The sequence below is a fragment of the Gorilla gorilla genome, chromosome 9, assembly GCF_029281585.2.
Source record: "Gorilla gorilla gorilla isolate KB3781 chromosome 9, NHGRI_mGorGor1-v2.1_pri, whole genome shotgun sequence".
Classification (NCBI taxonomy): domain Eukaryota; kingdom Metazoa; phylum Chordata; class Mammalia; order Primates; family Hominidae; genus Gorilla; species Gorilla gorilla.
In genome coordinates this window covers 134,227,544-134,248,779 of record NC_073233.2, presented here as the reverse complement: position 1 = coordinate 134,248,779, position 21,236 = coordinate 134,227,544, and the positions used below count along the sequence as shown (strand labels likewise).

The following is a 21,236-nucleotide window of genomic DNA, read 5'->3' as shown; positions in this document are numbered from 1 at the left end:
GCGGCGAGAATGATGCTAGCGATGCCTCCAGCTGAAAAGCGCCCTTCTAGGCATATGTTCCTTCTCTCTGCAGCTCAGATGAGCAGGCTGATGCGCCCCGGACTAACACAGCTCTGACTTGTCCATCAAGACCCTGAGGATCTGCTGCAAGCCTTTCCCTAATAAATAAAGCCACCCTTTGTCCCCCATCTAGACACAAAAGCCCAACTGCTCTCAGAGGTGGGAGGCAGGGCTATCTAGAGGAAAGTTAAGAGCAGCTGCCTCTCTGCTCCCTGCCAAAGCTAGCTTAGCCAAATCCCCAGGAAAATGCTGCTGCACATGAAACATGAAAACACAAACCACAGACAGTCTGCTCTCCTTCCCATACACATGTTCAAACAAGAGTGCTTTCCAGCCGTTGCTGATGGCTTCTACAGGATGAGCTCATCTCTATGGCTCAGTCTGTGGCTTTTGCTTCCCCTTTGCTCGGAGGAGCCAGCTTAACTTATTTAACCCAGATGTGCAGGCCCAGGAGCACTGAGAAGAAGCAACAGCAATGCATGATCTGAGTTGAAGCCCACCCGCCATGTCCTCTCCACAAGAGCCAGGCAGAGCCAGCCAGGGATGGGTCAGATAACTGGACTTCGGGAGGCATGCCAGAGAAAGCCTGAAAGAACGAGACGTTGGTGGGAGGCTCTCCTGGATCTGCCTTCTCCTTCCTCCTCTGTGGGATGTCCCCTGGCTAGGCGACACTCTCCTCAGCCCTGGCTGCATGGTAACGGGGAGACCAGGCCAGAGGGTGGAGGGAAGGCTGGCTGCCGTGGATCTTAAGTCATCCTCTGGTCCCAGGCCAAGCAAGGCAGGGTGTTCTCTGTCCTACATTACAGAAATACTGAAAGTGCTCAAGTGAAGCCCGAAGAGACCTCCACGTCAAGGATAAACGCGGCTGAAGGGTGTGGTCAGGATCCTACTGGAAACTTCAACCACTCCACAGCAAGCCTCTAACCACTAATTACCTGTCTCTAGGAAAGCACAGAGCTGCTATTAGAGACCGAGGAGAGGCAGACGCTGACTTTAGCAAGACCCTGGATCTGACAGGCTTCTTGTACAAACCCTCAGCTCCTTCCCTCCCTCTCGCTAGTCCTCTGAAGTCCAGAAAGCAGAGGGGGTAGGGAGGCAACAGGACCTGATGGCAAAACTCCAGGGTCTTCTGGCCCACAAGCAAATTTGGTAACTCCAAATGCAGCCCTAGGGTGGCAGGAGAGGCCCTCAGTTACAATAGATAGAGAGTGGGAAACGCGACTTCAGGATGGTTGTGGGGCTAATGGCACTCTGCAAAGCTCCGCGTGAACAGGAAGAGCAAGAGCTAATGTGCAATGTGTCAGGGAGCTATGAAGTGACAGGCTTGGCCTTAGAGCCGCGAGCCCCCCCAACTTCTCCACACACAGAAAGAAACTATGCTGGGGTTGAGCAGACCAGACCACAATAAGAGCTGTAGGCTGAACACTCCAAAATACGGCCTCTCTCAACTTCCTGCCTGAAGGCATGTCTTTAATTCACTCTGAAAGGGGCACGGGTACCAAGTCTCAATGAATGTCACTGGACATGCCACACTGTGCTGCACTGTGAAATATGAGTGAACTCATGTGAATCAGCAGCCATTGAAAGAAAGCAGCAGCCTGAATAAGGATGACCAAGATAAACAACCAGATCCCAGAGGAAATAAAATAATTTGAGGGTCAGGAGATAATTTTTAAAATAATTCTAATTAGTGTGCCAGAGAGATTCAACACAATTTGGCCTCAATAAAAAAAAAAAAAAAAGCAAAATGCTATGAGAATGAAATAATCAGAGAACCAGAGAGAGGAGAATTTAAAATATGACTGTCAAATTAACACCTTCACTAGAAGGTATAGAAGACAAAATGCAGACAATCTACCAGACTATAAGAAAGAGGCCGGGCGGCCGGGTGCAGTGGCTTATGCCTGTAATCCCAGCACTTTGGGAGGCCGAGGCGGGTGGATCACGAGGTCAGGAGATCGAGACCATCCTGGCTAACATGCTGAAACCCCGTCTCTACTAAAAAATACAAAAAATTAGCTGGGCGTGGTGGCACGTGCCTGTAGTCCCAGCTACTTGGGAGGCTGAGGCAGGAGAATGGCATGAACCTGGGAGGCGGAGCTTGCAGTGAGCTGAGATCGCGCCACTGCACTCCAGCCTGGGCGACAGAGCGAGACTCCATCTCAAAAAAAAAAAAAAAAAAAAAAAGAGGCCGGGCATGGTGGGTCACACCTGTAATCCCAGCACTTTGGCAGGCTGACGTGGGCAGATCACCTGAGGTCAGGAGTTCAAGACCAGCCTGGCCAACAAGGTGAAACCCTGTCTCTACTAAAAATACAAAAAATTAGCTGGGTGCGGTGGAGGGTGTCTGTAATCCCAGCTACTTGGGAGCTGAGGCAGGAGAATGGCTTGAACCCGGGAGGCGGAGGTTGCAGAGAGCTGAGATCACACCACCGCACTCCAGCCTGAGTGACAGAGCGAGACTCCATCTCAAGAAAAACATGGAAAAAAAAAAAAAAGAATGTACTTCAGCTAATCAAGAGAGTAAAACAAGAAAGAAACAGACGTAGAATACAGAAAACATCTAACTCACAGAAGTTGCAAAACGAAGTCTCAGATTGAGACCTGAACAACTTGCTTAAAGAATCACCTGTCCAGATTGGAGACGCAGGAAAGAGCTTTCTGGAAACAATGTTACCAGCAAGGAAGTAAATATGATGTAATGCAAGAGTGTCCAATCTTTTGGCTTCCCTGGGCCACACTGGAAGAAGAACTAACTGTCTTGGGCCTTACATGAAATATACTAACACTAACAATAACTGATGAGCTGAAAAAAAAAAAAAAAGAAATCACTGAAAAAATCTCGTTTTAAGAAAGTTTATACATTTGTGTTGGGCCGCATTCAAAGCTGTCCTGGGCTGCGGGTTGGACAAGCTTGATGTAATGGATTATCAAACTGGATAATTTCAAGAGCAGAGTAAAGGTACATTATTCCTTTAACCACAATGAAAAAAGAGGCAACTAAAAACTCCATGAAAAAGTAAAAGCTAATAAAACAGTGGTTCAAATATGAAACAAACTAAAAAGCAGCATGATTTGAAGGACTGTTGGAATGCAAGAAAAGAGAATCCACTCGACCTGGACATCAAAAGCACTCTCCAGCCAGGCGTGGTGACTCACATCTGTAATCCCAGCACTTTGAAAGGGTGAGGTGGGCAGATCACTTGAGGTCAAGAGTTCGAGACTAGCCTGGCCAACATGATGAAACCCTGTCTCTACTAAAAATACAAAAATTGGCCTGGTGTGGTGGCGGGCGCCTGTAATCCCAGCTACTCAGGAGGCTGAGGCAGGAGAATCGCTTCAACCCGGGAGGTGGAGGTTGCAATGAGCTGAGATGTACCACTGTATTCCAGTCTGGACAACAGACTGAGACTGTCTCAAAGAGAAAATAAAGCACTCTCCTTTGAGTGGCATGGAGATGATACACTGGCCAGGTGGAGGAAAAACTAGAAACTTAGCACTCTGGTTGAGCACGCATATTAATATGGCCTCAATCATGTAAATACTCCTTAATGGTTTTACTGGTTTTCTTTTTTTTTTTTTTAAGAGACAGGGTTTTGCTCTGCCACCCAGGTTGGAGTGCAGTGGCATAATCACGGTTCACTGCAGCCTTGACCTCCTGAGCTCAAGCAATCCTCCAACTTCAGCCTCCTGAGTAGCTGGAACTACAGGCACATACCACCACACCCATCTAATTTTTGTATTTTTAGTAGAGAAAGGGTTTCACCATGTTGGCCAGGCTGGTCTCGAACTCCTGACCTCAAATGATCCACCTGCCTTGGCCTCCCAAAGTGCTGGAATTACAGGCATGAGCTACTGCACCCGGCCCAGAAATATTCTTTTTATTTTTTTTAATTCTTATTTTAGGTTAAAGGGTACAGGTACAGCTTTGTTTACAGGTAAATTGTCTCGCAGGGGTTTCGCATAGAGACTATTTCATCACCCAGGTAATAAGCATAATACCTGATAGGGAGTTTTTTGATCCTCTTACTCCTCCAACCCTCCACCCTCAAGTGGGCATTTAGGTTGATTCCATGTCTTTGCTATCATGAATAGCTCTACAACGAACATATGTGTGCATGTGTCTTTACGGTAGAGCAATTTTTAAAAATTTTTTATTTTTTTATTTCAATAGGTTTTTGGGGAACAGGTAGGAACTTACGTGAATAAGTTCTTTAGTGGTGATTTCTGAGATTTTGATGCACACATCACCTGAGCAGTGTACACTGTACCTAATGTATAACCTTTTATCCCTCACCACTCCCCACCCTTTCCTCTAAGTCCCATGTATCATTCTTATGCCTTTTCATCCTGATAGCTTAGCTCCCACATATGAGTGAGAACATACAATGTTTGGTTTTCCATTACTGAGTTATTTCACTTAGAATAATATTCTCCAATTCCATCCAGGTTGCTGCAAATGCCATTATTTCATTCCTTTTTATGGCTGAGTAGTATTCCATGGTATGATATATACCACATTTTCTTTATCCACTTGTTGATTGATGGACATTTGGGTGGGTTCCATATTTTTGCAATCGCAAGTTGTGCTGCTATAAACATGTATGTGCAAATCTCTTTTTCATATAATGACTTATTTTCCTCTGGGTAGATACCTAGTAGTGGGATTGCCGGATCAAATGGTAGATCTACTTTTAGTTCTTTAAGGAATTTCCACACTGTTTCCCGTAATGGTTGTACTAGTTTCCATTCTCACCAACAGTGTAGAAGTGTTCCCTTTTCACTGCATCCACACCAACATCTAGACTGAATAAAGAAATGTGGTACATATACAGCATGGAATACGATACAGCCATAAGAAAGAGTGAGATCATGTCGTTTGCTGCAACATGGATGGAGCTGGAGGCCATTATCCTAAGCCAACTAAGGCAGGAACAGAAAACCAAATATGTGTGTTCTTACTTATACGTGGGAGCTAAACGTTGAGGACATACGGACACAAAGAAGAGAACAACAATCATTGGGGAGAAAAGCGGCTGGCCCAGCCATCCCCACACCCCAAAGAAGGGGAAGCATGCAGAAATGAAAGTCCACAAATGCCTAAAACCCAGAAGTAGGAGGCTGAAAACAAATACCTTCACTTTGAGAACTGTGACTGAAAACCACACTTCAGAATGAGGATGGAGCCCTTGAAATTCATGGGACGATCTTTCTAGTCCATCTAAGGACCTGCCAATTTGTCTTACCTTTCAACTGGGAAATACATTATACATATAAAACACGGGTGTGTATGTATATAAAATATGTACCACTTAAAGACCTAAGTAAAATAAAAAGAATACATATGCTCAGAACACACAATCCAAGAAACAGAATGTAACCAGAAATTTTAACATTCTCTCTGTCCTGCCCCACCCCGACCAAGGATAATCACCTCCCTGATTTGGGGGTTAATCATTTCCTTTTTGTCCTCATAGTCATTACACATGTATGCATCGCTAGGCAGTATATTGTTCAGTTCTGCTTGTTTTTCAACTTTGTACCATTTTAATCGCATCATGTGTATTCTGTGTCATGCTTTTCTTGCCCTACATGGTGAGATTTATCCTTCATTGATACAGGCAGCTGTAGTTCATTTTCACTGCTGTAGCGAGGCACTGTAGGACTATACCTCGGTTTATCTACCTACTCTACTGTTATTTGATTATTTCTAGTTTGTTCTATCATTAACAATGCTACCAAGCAAACTCTTCTGAGAATGACTTGTCTTTTAAAATGCTCCTTCCAAACAAGTCCTCACCCCTCCCTCAGGAGGTCCGGGTTTTGCCTCTGCAAATAGCACAGGGCGGAAAACCCTGGCCTGTGGCTACAGTACTGGGAGTTCCCTGCAACCAGAGAAACGATTCCCAGGATCCCATCCCTCTGCTCCCCGCCCTGGCCTCACTCACAAATGCCTGTCTCCTCTTCTGAACTTGAGATTTCACCTCCTGGTTTACATGGGGAAACAATTGGCCTTTTAAGAGGCAGCCTGGATTTCTGAGTCACACCCCTCTCCCTGCTATCTCCCCCTTCTTCCCCAGGTAAAAGAGAACAGACCGCAATAAAGGGCTCCATTGACAGGCCGCAGGGTGACAGCTACGGCAGAAAGGAGATGCAGGCCCTGCCCGGCCTGGAGGGTCAGAGGAAGCTCTCAGATGCCAGCCTTCGGGCCATTAGCTCCTCACATGTGCCACACAGCAACAGGAAGAAGAAAGGAAACCTACCCATGGGCAGAGCCAGTCACTTTTCCATGTTATATATATTATTCCATTTAAAGCTCACATAAATTGAAAGGTGGAAAAAAATAACAGGCAACACCATAATTACACTTATTGGATACAGACCATATGACAGCTACTGTGCCACGTGCTCTATACACCTTCTCTTAATGGGTCCTAATCCAGGACAGTGGCCATGAGGTCTATTTAGGGGATTAAGACCAGCATTTTAAAAAAGGAAACCAGCTGGGCGTGGTGGCTCACTCCTGTAATCCCAGCACTCTGAGCAGCCAAAGCGGGCGGATCACCCGAGATCAGGAGTTTGAGACCAGCCTGGCCAACGTGGTGAAAACCCATCTCTATTAAAAATACAAAAAATTAGCTGGGTGTGGTGGCAGGTGCCTGTAGTCCCAGCTACTCAGGAGGCTGAGGCAGGAGAATGGCTTGAACCCGGGAGGCGGAGGTTGCAGTGAGCCGAGATCGCACCTCTGCACAGCCTGGGTGACAGAGAGAGATTCTGCTCCAAAAATAAATAAATAATTTTAAAAATTAAAAAATAAAAAAGGAAACCAATAAGGCTGAAACTAGATAGGAAATACTACAGAGTATGCCATAGCGGATGGGTAAGTATTGTTTAAAGTTTCACTTCTGGCCAGATGCAGTGGCTCACGCCTGTACTCTCAGCACTCTGGGAGGCCGAGGCAGGTGGATCACCTGAGGTCAGGAGTCCGAGACTAGCCTGGCCAATGTGGTGAAACCCCATCTCTACTAAAAACACAAAAATTAGCCAGGCATGGTGGAGGATGCCTGTAATCCCAGCTACTCGGGAGGCTGAGGCTGGAGAATCACTCGAACCCGGGAGGCGGGGGTTGCAGTAAGCCAATATCGCACCATTGCACTCTAGCCTGGATGACAAGAGCAAAACTCCGTCTCAAAAACAAACTAACTAACTAACTCAATAAATAAAGTTTCATTTCTATTCATGTCTATTAGTCCATGTGTAATAGACCATAATGTGAAACGTATCTCTCACTGCGGGCAGTGGCTAAAGTTGTGAAAACTTCCTTATGTCTTTCATAACCAACCCACTGAGGTAAGTTCAGTTTCTAACCTAATTTAACAGAAAATAACTGAAGCTACTTCCCCAACTTCATCTGTAGTACACACCCCTGCCACCATCCCACCCCATCACTCCTGACATAACAGCCTCATTTCTTTTCTTCTTTCCATCCCCAGAACACGTGCTATTCCTCAGCCCAGAGTGTTCTCCTCTCTTTGCACAGCTGGCTTCTTCCCATCTTTCAGGCCTCAGCCTGGGTGTCAGCTCCACTGCAGAGAGCCCTCCTAGAGCCCTGGTCTGAGTAGGCTCTCTCCTGCTCATGGCCACTCAGACATCTGCTTCCTTGTTTGCTGTCTGCCTTCCCCACTAGAACTGCAAAGACAGGGAGACATCGGTTATCTTCACCAACACAGACCTTGCTTCTACTAGAGTAGCTGGCACATAGCAGACACTTCACATTTGTTAAATGAATAAAGAAATGTCCCAGGTCCTCATGGTTAGCAAATGGCAAAGCCAGGATTCACACCCAGGTCTGTCTGACGTGAGGCTTGTTCTCAGCACTGGCGCTATGCTAAAACTCAGAAACAGTATGTTGCTGCCCCAGTGCACACCATGAGAAAGCATGAGTGCCCCAGCATGACTAACTCCTAAAGCCCATGCTCTCTCCATTATGTCATTGGGATGGACATTGCAGCTGGAAGGATGAGTGGCTCACAGGAGCAGCCTCTTGCCGTCAGCTGAGAACGTGGAGGGGATAAACGAATGAGGAGACTGCAAAACCTCCAGACTTGAAGAGAAAAAGAAAGTTGCCAGTGACCAGAGGAATACCAGAAAAAAATCAGCTGAGCCCATGATTTCTACTGTGGCCAGCTCAGAAAATGAGGGGTGGGGGCTCCCCTAGGCAAACAGTATTCTAGGAAGGAGGTCTAAAGAAGCAGCCAGAGACAGCAGAAAAACTCAAAGGCACAACCATGCAGGGGGACAGAGGGCTGAGGCTGCAGGAACTGCACATTCAGGGCCCTCGGGGTGGGCAGCATTGAGTTGACTCCAAGGCTGGGACTGGAGAGGGAGGTCCCAGGCTCTGACTTAGCTGGCCTTCCCACAGAGGGGACAGCTGGAGTGGGCCACAGGACTATTTTGGCAATGCTGCCACCTTGTGGCTGTGGAATGCCCAGCCCACAGGAAAACAAATCTACACATAGGTCAGTTTGTGGGTTCATTCTTCACTTATTGAAAGCACCTAATATGGGCGACATGGCTCCAACCTTCGACGACCTCACCCCTTATATCCAGGCAGTGACCAAACTCTCCTCTTTTCACCACTATGTCCCCACCCCTGACCCCAAACAAGACTGTGAGGACAAGGACGGTATCTTACTCATCTCTGAAGCTACGGTACGCGGCATAGGGCCTGGCACATGAGACTAATAATAGCAGCTACTACTTAATATGTGCTCAGTGCTTTTAAGTACATTAGCGCATCGGATTCTTGAATTGCACCTATGAGACCTCCAAATGGAGATGTCAAGGAGGGCTTTATTTCAATATGAGCCCGGAGTTCTTGGAGAGGTCAAGGATGGAGAAATAAAGGTGGGCGTCGCCGGCATACAGATGGTGTTTTTTTAAAGACCAGTGCCTCTCAAAGTTTTACGTGCATATGGCTCACCAGGGAGTTGTGCTAAAATGCAGCCTCCGATGATTCTGTAGTCTGAAATGGGGAGGAGATTCTGTTTTACCAGACTCCCAGGTGGTGCGAATACTGCTGGTTCACAAACCACACTTTGAGTGGTAAAAATCTGGAACAGAGGTTAACAAACTATGGCCAGCTGGACCTCTATTTGTACAATCAGCAAACCAAGAGTGATATTTTCATTTTCACAGGGGTTGAGAAAAAGAAGAAGGAAGGAGAAGGCGGAAAAGGCAGAAGAAGAAGGGGTTGGGGAGGAAGATGGGAGGAAAAGAAGAAGAGGAGAGAGAGAGACCATTTGTGCCTCACAAGGCCTAAAATATTTACTCTTTGGTTTTTGACAGAAAAAGTTTGACAATCCTGACCTCGAATATCACCCAGGGAAAAGGTATGCAGCTAAACAAGGGAGCAACCGGGCCTGAAGCAAACCGCTGCGACTTCCAAATCCCCATCCCTAGTTTTGGTAGGAAAAGCAGGAGTGAAAGGCACCGCATGTACAGTCGGCCCTCCGTATTGTGGGTTCCATATCTGTGGATTCAACCAAATGAAGAATAAAAATACTTAAAAAAAGGACATTGCATCTGTATTGAATACGTACAGACTTTTCTTGTCATCATTACCTAAAAAACATGGTATAATAACTATTTACATAGCATTTACATTGTAGCAGGTAGGAGATGTGCTTAGGGTACATGCAAATACTACACCATTTTATATCAGGGACTTGAGCATCCACAGATTTTAGTATCCAAGGAGAGTCCTGGAACCAATCCCCAGTGGATACTGAGGGATGACTTATATGCCAAGAAGGCAGGAAGGCCAGGGGCAGCGGCTCATGCCTGTAACTGTAATCCCAGCACTTTGGATCACCTGAGGTCAGGAGTTCGAGACCAGCCTGGCCAACATGGTGAAACCCCATCTCTATTAAAAATACAAAAATTAGCTGGGCGTGGTGGTGTGTGCCTGTAAATCCCAGCTACTCGGGAGGCTGAGGCAGGAAAACCACTTGAACCTGGGAGGCGGAGGTTGCAGTGAGCCAAGAACGTGCCATTGCACTCCAGTCTAGGCGACAAGAGCGAAACTCCATCTCAAAAAAAAAAAAAAAGGGCAGGAAAAGAAAAGATGAACTAACATCTGAGGCTCCCAGGTGGGTGGGGGTGGCCCTGGAGACACCTGGGGCTCTGAGTGGGAACAAGGACTGGTGGTGGGCCAATAACCCACTGCCTCTTTCAGTGCTTATCTTGGGAAAAACAATAGAAACAGAAAGGGCGAGCAGGGACTACCTCCACTTGTGTGCAATGCCACAGAAGGACTGGGAAAATAAAAAGGACAGCCTGTGAATTCCACAGGGTTCATCTGTCGGGCAGAACCTTCTGAATTTTGGCCAAGGGTGGGGAGGGTGGGTAGAGGGATGGGTGAGGGAAAGGGTGTGGCAGTAAAATAATAGCCCCCAGAGCCTGCAATGCGGGGGCCACCCCAAGTTGTGTTTGGCCACGGTGCCTTCTGTCATTCTTCTGCCGCCCTGTGCTGAGGAATACATTTGCTTAAACGTCAACGCCTGAGAAAGTAAATACAACTGTCCATTTCCATCAACTTGCACCAATTAATCTGGCTTTTGCTCAATGGAAGACAAGGCTGTTTTGCATTAAGTCATGAAAGGTTTGCTTGTCTCACCATCAAGTGTTCACATATTTCCAAAGGACAACAATAGCACCCTTTCATGGAGGGCAGAAAAGAATATCTATCAAAAGACTGTGGGGCAGGATATCTGCAAAGCCAGACCGCTCTTAAATGCTGGAGGGCAAACAAGAAGACAGAAGGATATGACAAAGTCACCATGTGCTATAAAACAAATTCCAGAATTTGCTGGTTGGAAGGAATCTTTAAGGTCAACCAGTCTCACTCATGTTTCCAACAAAGCTGCCTACAAAATCTAACCATCTTGAGAAAAAATGCACATGTCACACCTGGCTTTTGGCATGGAATATTCTTTTTAATAAATTAAGAAATGCTTGCAATGAAAAACAAATCTCTGCCTTTTAACCCACGAGTTCTTGCCCTTCTCTCCCATCCCCCTTGATCTCACTAGTTGTCTCTCCCACCAGAAAGTAGGTTCCTTCAGGGAAGTGACTGATTTTTGCAGCACCACACACACTGGCCGGCCCACAGGATGAGTATGGTGAGCAAGACCCCAGTCTACTGAAAAACCTTAGCTTTCCTGCCACCTACTGGCTGTGTGATTTTGGACAAGTTATTTAACCTTTCAAAAACCAGTTTCCTCATTCGTAAAGTCCTCCTTACAAGAGGGCTGTTTTGAGGATTAACTGTGTTAATACATGTAGATTACTTGGAATGCTGACTGGCACAATAGTAAGGATTTCCTAAGTGTTGTTGACAATTTTTATCATTCAATTAGTAGATTAATCTATTATTCTGACTGGGCACGGTGGCTCACACCTGTAATCCCAGCACTTTGGGAGGCCAAGACGGGTGGATCACGAGGTCAGGAGTTCAAGACCAGCCTGGTCTTGATGGAAACCCTGACTCTACTAAAAATACAAAAATTAGCCAGGCGTGGTGGCGGGCGCCTGTAATCCCAGCTGCTCGGGAGGCTGAGGCAGGAGAATTGCTTGAACCTGTGAGGTGGAGGTTGCAGCGAGCCGAGATCGTGCCACTGCACTCTAGCCTGGGCAACAGAGCAAGACTCCATCTCAAAAAAAATATATATATTATTCTATCCCATGAATCACACTCTCTCCCTAAAACATACTACACTACAACAAGGTTTCTCTTTTTTTTTTTTTTTTTTTTTTTTTTGAGATAGGGTTTTGCTCCGTCACCCAGGCTGGAGTACAGTGGCACAATCTCGGCTCATTGTAACCTCTGCCTCCTGGGTTCAAGCGAGTCTCCCACCTCAGCCTCCCAAGTAGCCGGGATTACAGGTGAACGCCACCATGCCCAGCTAAATTTTGTATTTTTAGTAGAGATGAGGTTTCACCATGTTGGCCAAGAGTCTGGTCTCGAACTCCTGACCTCAGGTGATCTGCCCGCCTTGGCCTCCCAAAGTGCTGGGATTACAGGTGTGGGCCACTGTGCCTGGCCAGGTTTCTGAGTTTCAGCACTATTGACATTACTTTGCTGTGGGAGCCTGTCCTGTACATTGTAAGGTGTTTAGCAGCATTCTTGGTCTCCACCCACTAGATGCCAGAAGCAACACCCCACCACCACCCCCGATTCTGACAATCAAAAATGTCTTCACCGATGGCCAAATGTCCCCTAGGGAAGTAATCTCCCTATTGTACTAGAATATGCAAATCGGGTATAGAGAGTCTGGTCACCATACCACCTAATTTCCCACCATCCCATTCTCCCTCCATACAGCCACCCTGGCCACCTCTTGCTCACCATTCAGTTGTCTTGGAGGGAACAAGTGATAGGTGCTGTAGATATCATTGGAGAACTGCAACTGGAGCTCAGGGCTGCCCGTCAGGAGCTGAGCCACCTGTTCCACCTGAAATGGCGTCTTCTCCAGGATCACAACGGCATCCTCTCCATCCCCATCCCCAGAGGCCTCATTCACCTGTGGGCAGAGGCATCATCAGTGGGCTCAAGGGCAGAACCACGATGAGACTCTGGAGAGCAAGACAGAAGCTCCCAGGGCCTTTGAAATCCCAATACTTGGGATTTCCTTCCCTGAAGTCTTCCCTCTGGGGAAGTCTAGCCAATGGCACTCACATTTCACATTTCTTTTCTCAGAGAAGGCATCTTTTTTTTTTTTTTTTTTTTTTTTTGAGATGGAGTGTTGCTCTGTTGCCCAGGTTGGAGTGCAATGGCGCGATCTCGGCTCACTGCAACCTCCACCTCCTGGGCTCAAACAATTCTCCCGCCACAGCCTCCTGAGTAGCTGGGATTACAGGCGCATGCCACCACGCCTGGCTAATTTTTGTATTTTTAGTAGAGATGGGGTTTCACCACGTTAGCCAGGCTGGTCTTGAACTCCCGATCTCAAATGATATGCCTGCCTCGGCCTCCCAAAGTGCTGGGATTACAGGTGTGAGCCACCATGCCCAGCCAGAGAATGAATCTCCACCCAAATCCTTGTGGCAGTTCTCATACCTTTCTTCCCCAGAATACAAGGCTTCTCAGTTGTCTTCCATTTTAGGCTTACAAGACCTCTGTCAAGTTCTCCCCATTTCAGAAGATGAAAAACAGACCTTGAGTGACTTGCCCAAGGTAACATGAACAGTCAGCACTGAAACAGAAACTAGAACCTAGGTCTCCCAAGTGACTCCTAGCTCGAAGGCTCTCATGACTAACACCTTCAACAGGTGCTGCACACTGAAGACAGCTGGGCTGAGAGAACCACAGAGAACCTCATACAAAAAAAACAGAAAGCAAGAAACAAAAACAAACAAACAAACAAACAAAAACAACAAAAAACAAGGCCCAGCGCAGTGGCTCACGCCTATAATCCCAGCACTTTGGGAGGCAGAGGTGAGTGGATCACCTGAGGTCAGGAGTTCAAGACCAGCCTGGCCAATATGGTGAAACCCTGTCTCTACTAAAAATACGAAAATTAGCTGGGCATGGTGGCAGATGCCTGTAATCCCAGCTACTTGGGAGGCTGAGGCAGGAGAATCACTTGAATCCAGGAAGTGGAGGTTGCAGTGAGCCAAGATAGTGCCATTGCACTCCAGCCTGGACAAGAAGAGTGAAACTCCATCTCAAAAAAAAAAAAAAAAAGCCGGGTGCGGTGGGCTCACGCCTGTAATCCCAGCACTTTGGGAGGCAGAGGCAGGCGGATCACCTGAGGTCAGGAGTTCCAGACCAGCCTGGCCAACATGGTGAAACCCCCATCTCTACTAAAAATACAAAAATTAGCTGGGCATGGTGGCGGGGGCTTGTAATCCCAGCTATTCGGCAGGCTGAGGCAGGTAGAATAGCTTGAACTCGGGAGGCAGAGGTTGCAGTGAGCCGAGATCACATCACTGCACTCTAGCCTGGGTGACAGAGAGGAGAGACTCCGTCTCAAAAAATAAATAAATAAATAAATAAATAAATAAATAAATAAATAAAAATTTAAAAACCAGATACACACAGAGGCATGGAAGCCTAGGCCAAGGTTCCCTGATCCTCCCAAAGGTGAGAGTTCCTGCTAGTAGTTCTGGGGAACCCCCTTATCTGCCCTGGCTAGGCCTCCTCACTAGTTTCTGGGGAACCCCCATATCTGCCCTGGCTAGGCCTCCTCACTAGTTCCTGGAATGGTCTCCATCTCTCCTCAGCCCCTGCCAGACTGCTGAGCACGTTGGTATTGGAGCAAGCTGTGTGTATCTGTCTCGCCAGAAATATTCCGTAGTCCTGAAGATCAGGGATGGTAACTTTCGTCTCCACATCCCCAGTACCTAGTTTAGTGTCTGGCATGCATGAAAGTGCGTGCGTAGAACTGAATTAACAATTATAATGTATTGTTCTCCTGTTACGGCTGAAGTCGCGTAAGGCAGAGATCACATCTCTACAGTCTCATGTCGTTTCCACGGACAGGGATGAGCGAGACATCTAACATTTACTAGGTTCCTAGTCCCTATATACATAAATGGATGATGAATGGCTTGGGGAATGTAACATGTGATCTTTAATCTGCAATGCACTCTCCCAGTAGATATTTCTAGTGGAGACATTAGAAAAATTAGAGCTAGATGTGTTCATTGCCTTAATTTCAAAGGCAATCTTGCCGCCTTTCACCGCCCCTCTATGCATTCTAGTGGCGCACTCCCGCCTCCCCCGAGTGATAATGATTGGTATTTTCCAGCCGAGATCCGAAAAAAAAAATCTGCCTCCGAGGCGATGATTGGTTCACTGCTTCCCGCATCCCACCTCAGGGTTGCCTCCTGGTACCTTCCCGTGTAGGAAAATGATTTTGTCCCGCGCAGACTCCCTCAGCACTTTCTGCAGTCTGAAGCCGGAGAACGGTAAGCGGACAGGAGCACAGGTACCATTTCCAACTCCTGCCTCCTTTTCCTCTGTGCTGGCGGCGTGGGCCTCCTCCACGTCCAATTCGCGCTTTCTCTTGCCGAGTTGAGGAGCTGCGTCCGCCATGCTGCCGCGGAGGCGGTGTGCGCCTGCGCCCCCTGCGCTGGCCCCGCCCCTAGCCCGAGTCCAGCGGCCTGGCTGGGCTGCTAACTCCCGGCCTACCCTGCTCTGGCGCCCGCTCCTGCGGGCTGCGTGCCGCGCATGGCGGAGCCCGCTGACCTGTCCCAGGGCGCGCCTTTCAACCAAGTTACTGCCTTTGGCCCCGTTGTGGTGCCGGCCGGCCCTCAGGGAAGGGAAAAGAAAGCTGAGAGTCCCGAAAGCGGCGGGCTAGAGGTGGCTGCGCAGTGAAGAGGGACCCCCAGGCCCACGCCCCGGAGTGGGAGCCGAAGACGCCCTTGGGCCACGGGAGTGTTGGAGGCCTTGTTTGAATACTGACATTTTAATCATAGTTACACCGACGTTGACCAATTATCGGGGAAGCAACGTTTCTGACGCAAATCCGTGAGCCCATTTGATTCCTTGGTCGATTTTTTATACCGAGTATTTAAGCCATTTCCATTTTTCTCCCATTTTAATTACTTTGCAGGAATTTTCATCGTGGTCAGTTTTTTACTTTGTAGGCTAAGTACTTTTCTGCTGACAAGAAAGGTAAACGAATATGGCCAGAAGAACCATCTCCACCACCCACTTATTTCCGGGCTAGAGGCATCCCCCTCCTCTCTATTTTGTTTGCCTGTATTTCTGCCTTGCTACCCAGGGATATGATTTGCAGTATGATTCGTCTCCCAGGGTTTCGTTTCTCTTTTTTTTTTTTTTTTTTGCCATATAAAATTATTACTTGTAACTTCTGCTGTTGAGGGTTTCTTTGGTGACCACTGTTTCTGGTTAGCCCGTTTTTCACTGGTGTTACTTAACAGATCTAAATTTTGTGAAGAGTTGGTACTTCACCGCGTGGGCGCGGTGGCTCACGCCTGTAATCCCAGCACTTCGAGAGGTCGAGGTGGACGGATCACGAGGTTAAGATACCGAGACCATCCTGGCCAACATGGTGAAACCCCGTCTCTACTAAAAATACAAAAATTACCCGGGCGTGGTGTCCCGCGCCTGTAGTCCCAGCTACTCGGGAGGCTGAGGCAGGAAAATCGCTTGAACGCGGGAGGCGGAGTATAGTAGTGAGCCGAGATGGCACCACTGCACTCCACCCTGGCGACAGAGCGAGACTACGTCTCAAAAAAAAAAAAAAAAGAGTTGGTACTTACATCGCTTCAGTCAGCCACACATTTATTTTGCCAGTGATTTGAGTTTAGGTTTTCAGACAGATCTCATGGGTGTGGGACAGTTTTTGCCATTCTCAACATTAGCAACAAGATGCAATTTACAGTCAGTTTTTGGTCAATAACAAAGTGTACCATGTGTTAGTTTGATTTTTGGATTACTTCTACCAGAAATATAGATTAGGAGTTGGATAAAAGACTACTTTGGGCCGGGCGCGGTGGCTCACGCCTGTAATCCCAGCACTTTGGGAGGCCGAGGTGGGCGGATCACGAGGTCAGGAGATCGAGACCATCCTGGCTAACATGGTGAAACTCCGTCTCTACTAAAAATGCAAAAAAATTAGCCAGGCGTGGTGGCGGGCGCCTGTAGTCCCAGCTACTTGGGAGGCTGAGGCAGGAGAATGGCGTGAACCCGGGAGGCGGAGCTTGCAGTGAGCTGAGATCGCGCCACTGCACTCCAGCCTGGGTGACAGAGCGAGACTCCATCTCAAAAAAAAAAAAAAAAAAGGACTACTTTGTGTGTGCGTGTGTGTGTGTGTGTGTGTGTGATGCAGAAAGCATTATTAGGAGAGACTTAGGATCTGTCACCCAGGCTGGAGTGCAATGGCGCCATCTCGGCTCACTGCAACCTCTGCCTCCCAGGTTCAAGCGATTCTCCTGCCTCAGCTTCCTGAGTAGCTGGTATTACAGGCGGCTGCTACCACTCCCGGCTAATTTTTTGTATTTTTAGTAGAGTCAGGGTTTCACCATGTTGGCCAGGCTGGTCTCGAACTCCTGACCTCGTGATCCGCCTGCCTGGGCCTCCCAAAGAGCTGGTATTACAGGTGTGAGCCACCGCACCCTGCCAAAGTAGCTATGTTTTAACAAAAAGAGCCCATAATTGAGAGTCATGAAGTCGGGCCCCAACACTGACTAGCTGTGCAACTTTGGAAAAGTCTCTTAACCTTTCCAGGTCTCCATTTTCCATGTGCCAGCGGCTATTAGTTCTAAGAAGACAACGAGGCCTCTTCTTTCATAAAATGTAGATTCAAATGGGGTACATGAGGTAAACAAGATAATGATTAAGTACTGTTTTTTTTTTTGTTTTTTGTTTTTTTTTTGAGACGGAGTCTCCCTCTGTCGCCCAGGCTGGAGTGCAGTGGTGCGATCTCGGCTCACTGCAAGCTCCACCTCCCGGGTTCACGCCATTCTCCTGCCTCAGCCTCCCAAGTAGCGGGGACTACAGGGGCCCACCACCACGCCTGGCTAATTTTTTGTATTTTTAGTAGAGACGGGGTTTCACCGTGTTAGCCAGGATGGTCTCAATTTCCTGACCTCGTGATCCGCCCGCCTCAGCCTCCCAAAGTGCTGGGATTACAGGCGTGAGCCACCGTGCCTGGCCAAGTACTGTTAATAGGACAAAACTGGACAGTGTGAAAGAGCCTGGGGATAGGAGCCCCCCGCCTTTGTTTTCTTTGAGACAGAGTCTCACTCTGTCACCCAGGCTGGAGAACAGTGGCGCAATCTTGGCTCACTGCAACCTTCACCTCCCAGGTTCAAGCGACTCTTCTGCCTCAGCCTCCTAAGTAGCTGGGATTACAGGCGTACACTAGCACACCTGGCTAATTTTTGTATTTTTAGTAGAGATGGGGTTTTGCCATGTTGGCCAGGCTGGTCTCAAACTCCTGACCTCAGGTGACCTGCCCATCTCCCAAAGTTGGGATTACAGGCATGAGCCACCATGCTCGGCCAAGCTCTTTAGATAAGATGATCATGGACAGCCTCTCAAAAGGTGACATTTGAGCTGAGACTTGAATGATGAGAAGGAACCAGCCATATCAGCCATATGAAGAGCCCAGGCACAGTAAATATTAGCTGTCAAAGACCCTAGAGCAGTAATGTGCTTGACATTTTTAAAAAATAGGAATGACCGTGGGGCATGGTGGCTTACACCTGTAATCCCAGCACTTTGGGAGGCTGAGGTGGGCGGATCACTTCAGATCAGGAGCTCGAGACCAGCCTGGCCAACATGGTGAAACATAGTCTGTACTAAAAATACAAAAATTAGCCGGGTGTGGTGGTGTGCGCCTGTAATCCCAGCTACCTGGGAGGCTGAGGCAGGAGAATCACTTGAACTCAGGAGGTGCAGGTTGCAGTGAGCCAAGATCGCACCACTGCACTTCAACCTGGGTGACAGAGCAAGACTCTGTCTCAAAAGGAATGACCTATGTAGCTAAAATATAATGAGCAAAAGAGAAACATTTGAAATGAAATAGTAGAGAAATGTATTCATTAGCGGCAAAATTAATCAATATGGGTATAATTTTTATTAAAATATAAAACCAGAATTCTACTCTTCAAAAAGGCCTGGCTCATGCCCCACGTGGTGGCTCATACCTGTAGTCCCAGCTACTTAGGAGGCTGAGGTGGGAGGACCACTTGAGCCCAGAAGTTTGAGGCTGCAGTGAGCTATAATCACACCACTGCCCTCCAGCCTGGGCAAGAGAGCGAGGCTTTGTCTCTTAAAAAAAAAGAATGCCAAGGAAAGGATGAGCTCATAGGAAGCCTCAGCTACCAGAGGTTCTATTAAATACCAGACCTCAGTGTGAAAGGAATCTTTATGGTAGCAGTTAAAATTCATTTCCTCAGTTACACTAGCCACTTTGCAAGTGCTTGATAGCCACTTGTGGCTATCGTATGAGCACAGATGGAGAACATTTTCATTATCAAAGGAAGTTCTACTAGACAATGCTGTATTAGCTTACTCATTTATTATAAAGCCTTGTTCAATTGTTTTTCAGAAATCTTAAAATTTGTCCCACGCAAGGTGCGGTAGCTCATGCCTGTAATCCCAGCACTTTGGGAGGCCAAGGCGGGTGGATCACTTGAGGTCAGGAGTTTGAGACTAGCCTGGCTAACATGGTGAAACCCCATCTCTATTAAAAATACAAAAATTAGCTGAGTGTGGCAGCAGGCGCCTATAATTCCAGCTACTCGGGAGGCTGAGGCAGGAGAATGGCTTGAACCTGGAGGCAGAGGTTGTAATGAGCCAAGATTGCGCCACTGTGCTCCAGCCTGAGTGACAGAGCGAGACTCTGTCTCAAAAAAAACCTCCCACTGAGGGGCGCCTCTGCCCAGCCGCCCCTACTGGGAAGTGAGGAGCCCCTCTGCCCGGCCAGCCGCCCCGTCCGGGAGGGAGGCCGGGGGGGTCGGCCAGCTGCCCCGTCCGGGAGGGAGGCCGGGGGGGTCGGCCAGCCGCCCCGTCCGGGAGGGAGGTGGAGGGGGTCAGCCCCCCGCCTGGCCAGCCGCCCCGTCCGGGAGGTGAGGGGCGCCTCTGCCCGGCCGCCCCTACTGGGAAGTGAGGAGCCCCTCTGCCCGGCTGGCCAGCCGCCCCGTCCGGGAGGGAGGTGGGGGGGTCAGCCCCCCGCCCGGCCAGCCGCCCCGTCCAGGAGGTGAGGGGCGCCTCTGCCCGGCCGCCCCTACTGGGAAGTGAGGAGCCCCTCTGCCCGGCCACGACCCCGTCTGGGAGGTGTGCCCAGCGGCTCATTGGGGACGGGCCATGATGACAATGGCGGTTTTGTGGAATAGAAAGGCGGGAAGGGTGGGGAAGAGATTGAGAAATCGGATGGTTGCTGGGTCTGTGTGGAGAGAAGTAGACATGGGAGACTTTTCATTTTGTTCTGTACCAAGAAAAATTCTTCTGCCTTGGGATCCTGTTGATCTGTGACCTTACCCCCAACCCTGTGCTCTCTGAAACATGTGCTGTGTCCACTCAGGGTTGAGTGGATTGAGGGCGGTGCAGGATGTGCTTTGTTGGACAGATGCTTGAAGGCAGCATACTCGTTAAGAGTCATCACCACTCCCTAATCTTAAGTACCCAGGGACACAAACACTGTGGAGGGCCGCAGGGTCCTCTGCCTAGGAAAACCAGAGACCTTTGTTCACTTGTTTATCTGCTGACCTTCTCTCCACTATTGTCCTGTGACCCTGCCAAATCCCCCTCTGCGAGAAACACCCAAGAATGATCAATAAAAAAATAAATAAAATAAAATAAAATAAAATAAAAACCTCCCAAATCTTTTCTTTTTTAGTCTAAAGAAGGATTGGATACTTCCCAGTTCCATTTCAGGGATTATGACAGACTAAACTGAAAACAAGTCAGCTACAAAATACCCGAACATTCTGGATGTAGAATTTAAAACATTCTTTTAGTTATGTTGCTGAGCTCTCAAAAAAGTAAAATTTGCAGGAACCAAAAATGATGTGGGAGTTTGAATCTATAGAGGGGTAAGGGGATTTTTAAGGTGGAAGCTATTTTAAGGGCCATTGCTGATCTCTAGACGTCTAGGACCCAATTCAAGGGACAAGAGACAAGACCTGAGCTTATGTAAAGAGGAATTAAGATACAGAACTTTCTATAGAGCTAAGAACCCTGAAGGTCCACTAGCTCAATGAAGGGGCCAACAATTTTTGTTTGTTTGTTTGGTTGGTTGGTTTTTTTGGATACGGAGTCTCACTCTGTCGCCCAGGCTGGAGTACAGTGGCACGATCTCGGCTCACTGCAACCTCCGCCACCTGGGTTCAAGCGATTCTCGTGCATCAGCCTCCTGAGTAGCTGGGATTACAGGCACCCACCACCACGCGTAGCTAATTTTTTTGTATTTTTAGTAGAGACAGAGTTTTGCCACGTTGGTCAGGCTGGTCTCGAACTCCTGACCTCGGGTGATCTGCTCGCCTTGGCCTCCCAAAGTGCTAGGATTATAGGCGTGAGCCACCATGCCTGGCCAGGCCAACTATTTTTTAAAAAGAAAAATGCTGCCCTACTAAAGGAGAGAAGGTGATTAGGAAACTTGCCTGCTTCAACCGTTGTTCCAGAGGGAAGAAGGAAA

At 48.0% G+C, this 21,236-nt stretch overlaps 1 protein-coding gene across 1 annotated transcript in view; it reads right to left on the bottom strand.

Moving 5' to 3' along the window:
* DCPS (decapping enzyme, scavenger) overlaps positions 1-15,930 on the bottom strand; it is a 42,596-nt gene extending 26,666 nt beyond the window's left edge. The window contains exons 1-2 of the mRNA XM_031015991.3: positions 14,960-15,930; positions 12,470-12,644 (exon numbers count right to left, since the gene is read on the bottom strand). Coding sequence (XP_030871851.1) covers positions 12,470-12,644; positions 14,960-15,160 — 376 coding nt within the window. The 5' untranslated portion in view covers positions 15,161-15,930. The remainder of the gene's footprint in view (positions 1-12,469; positions 12,645-14,959) is intronic.
* Between the last annotated feature and the right edge of the window lie 5,306 nt (positions 15,931-21,236).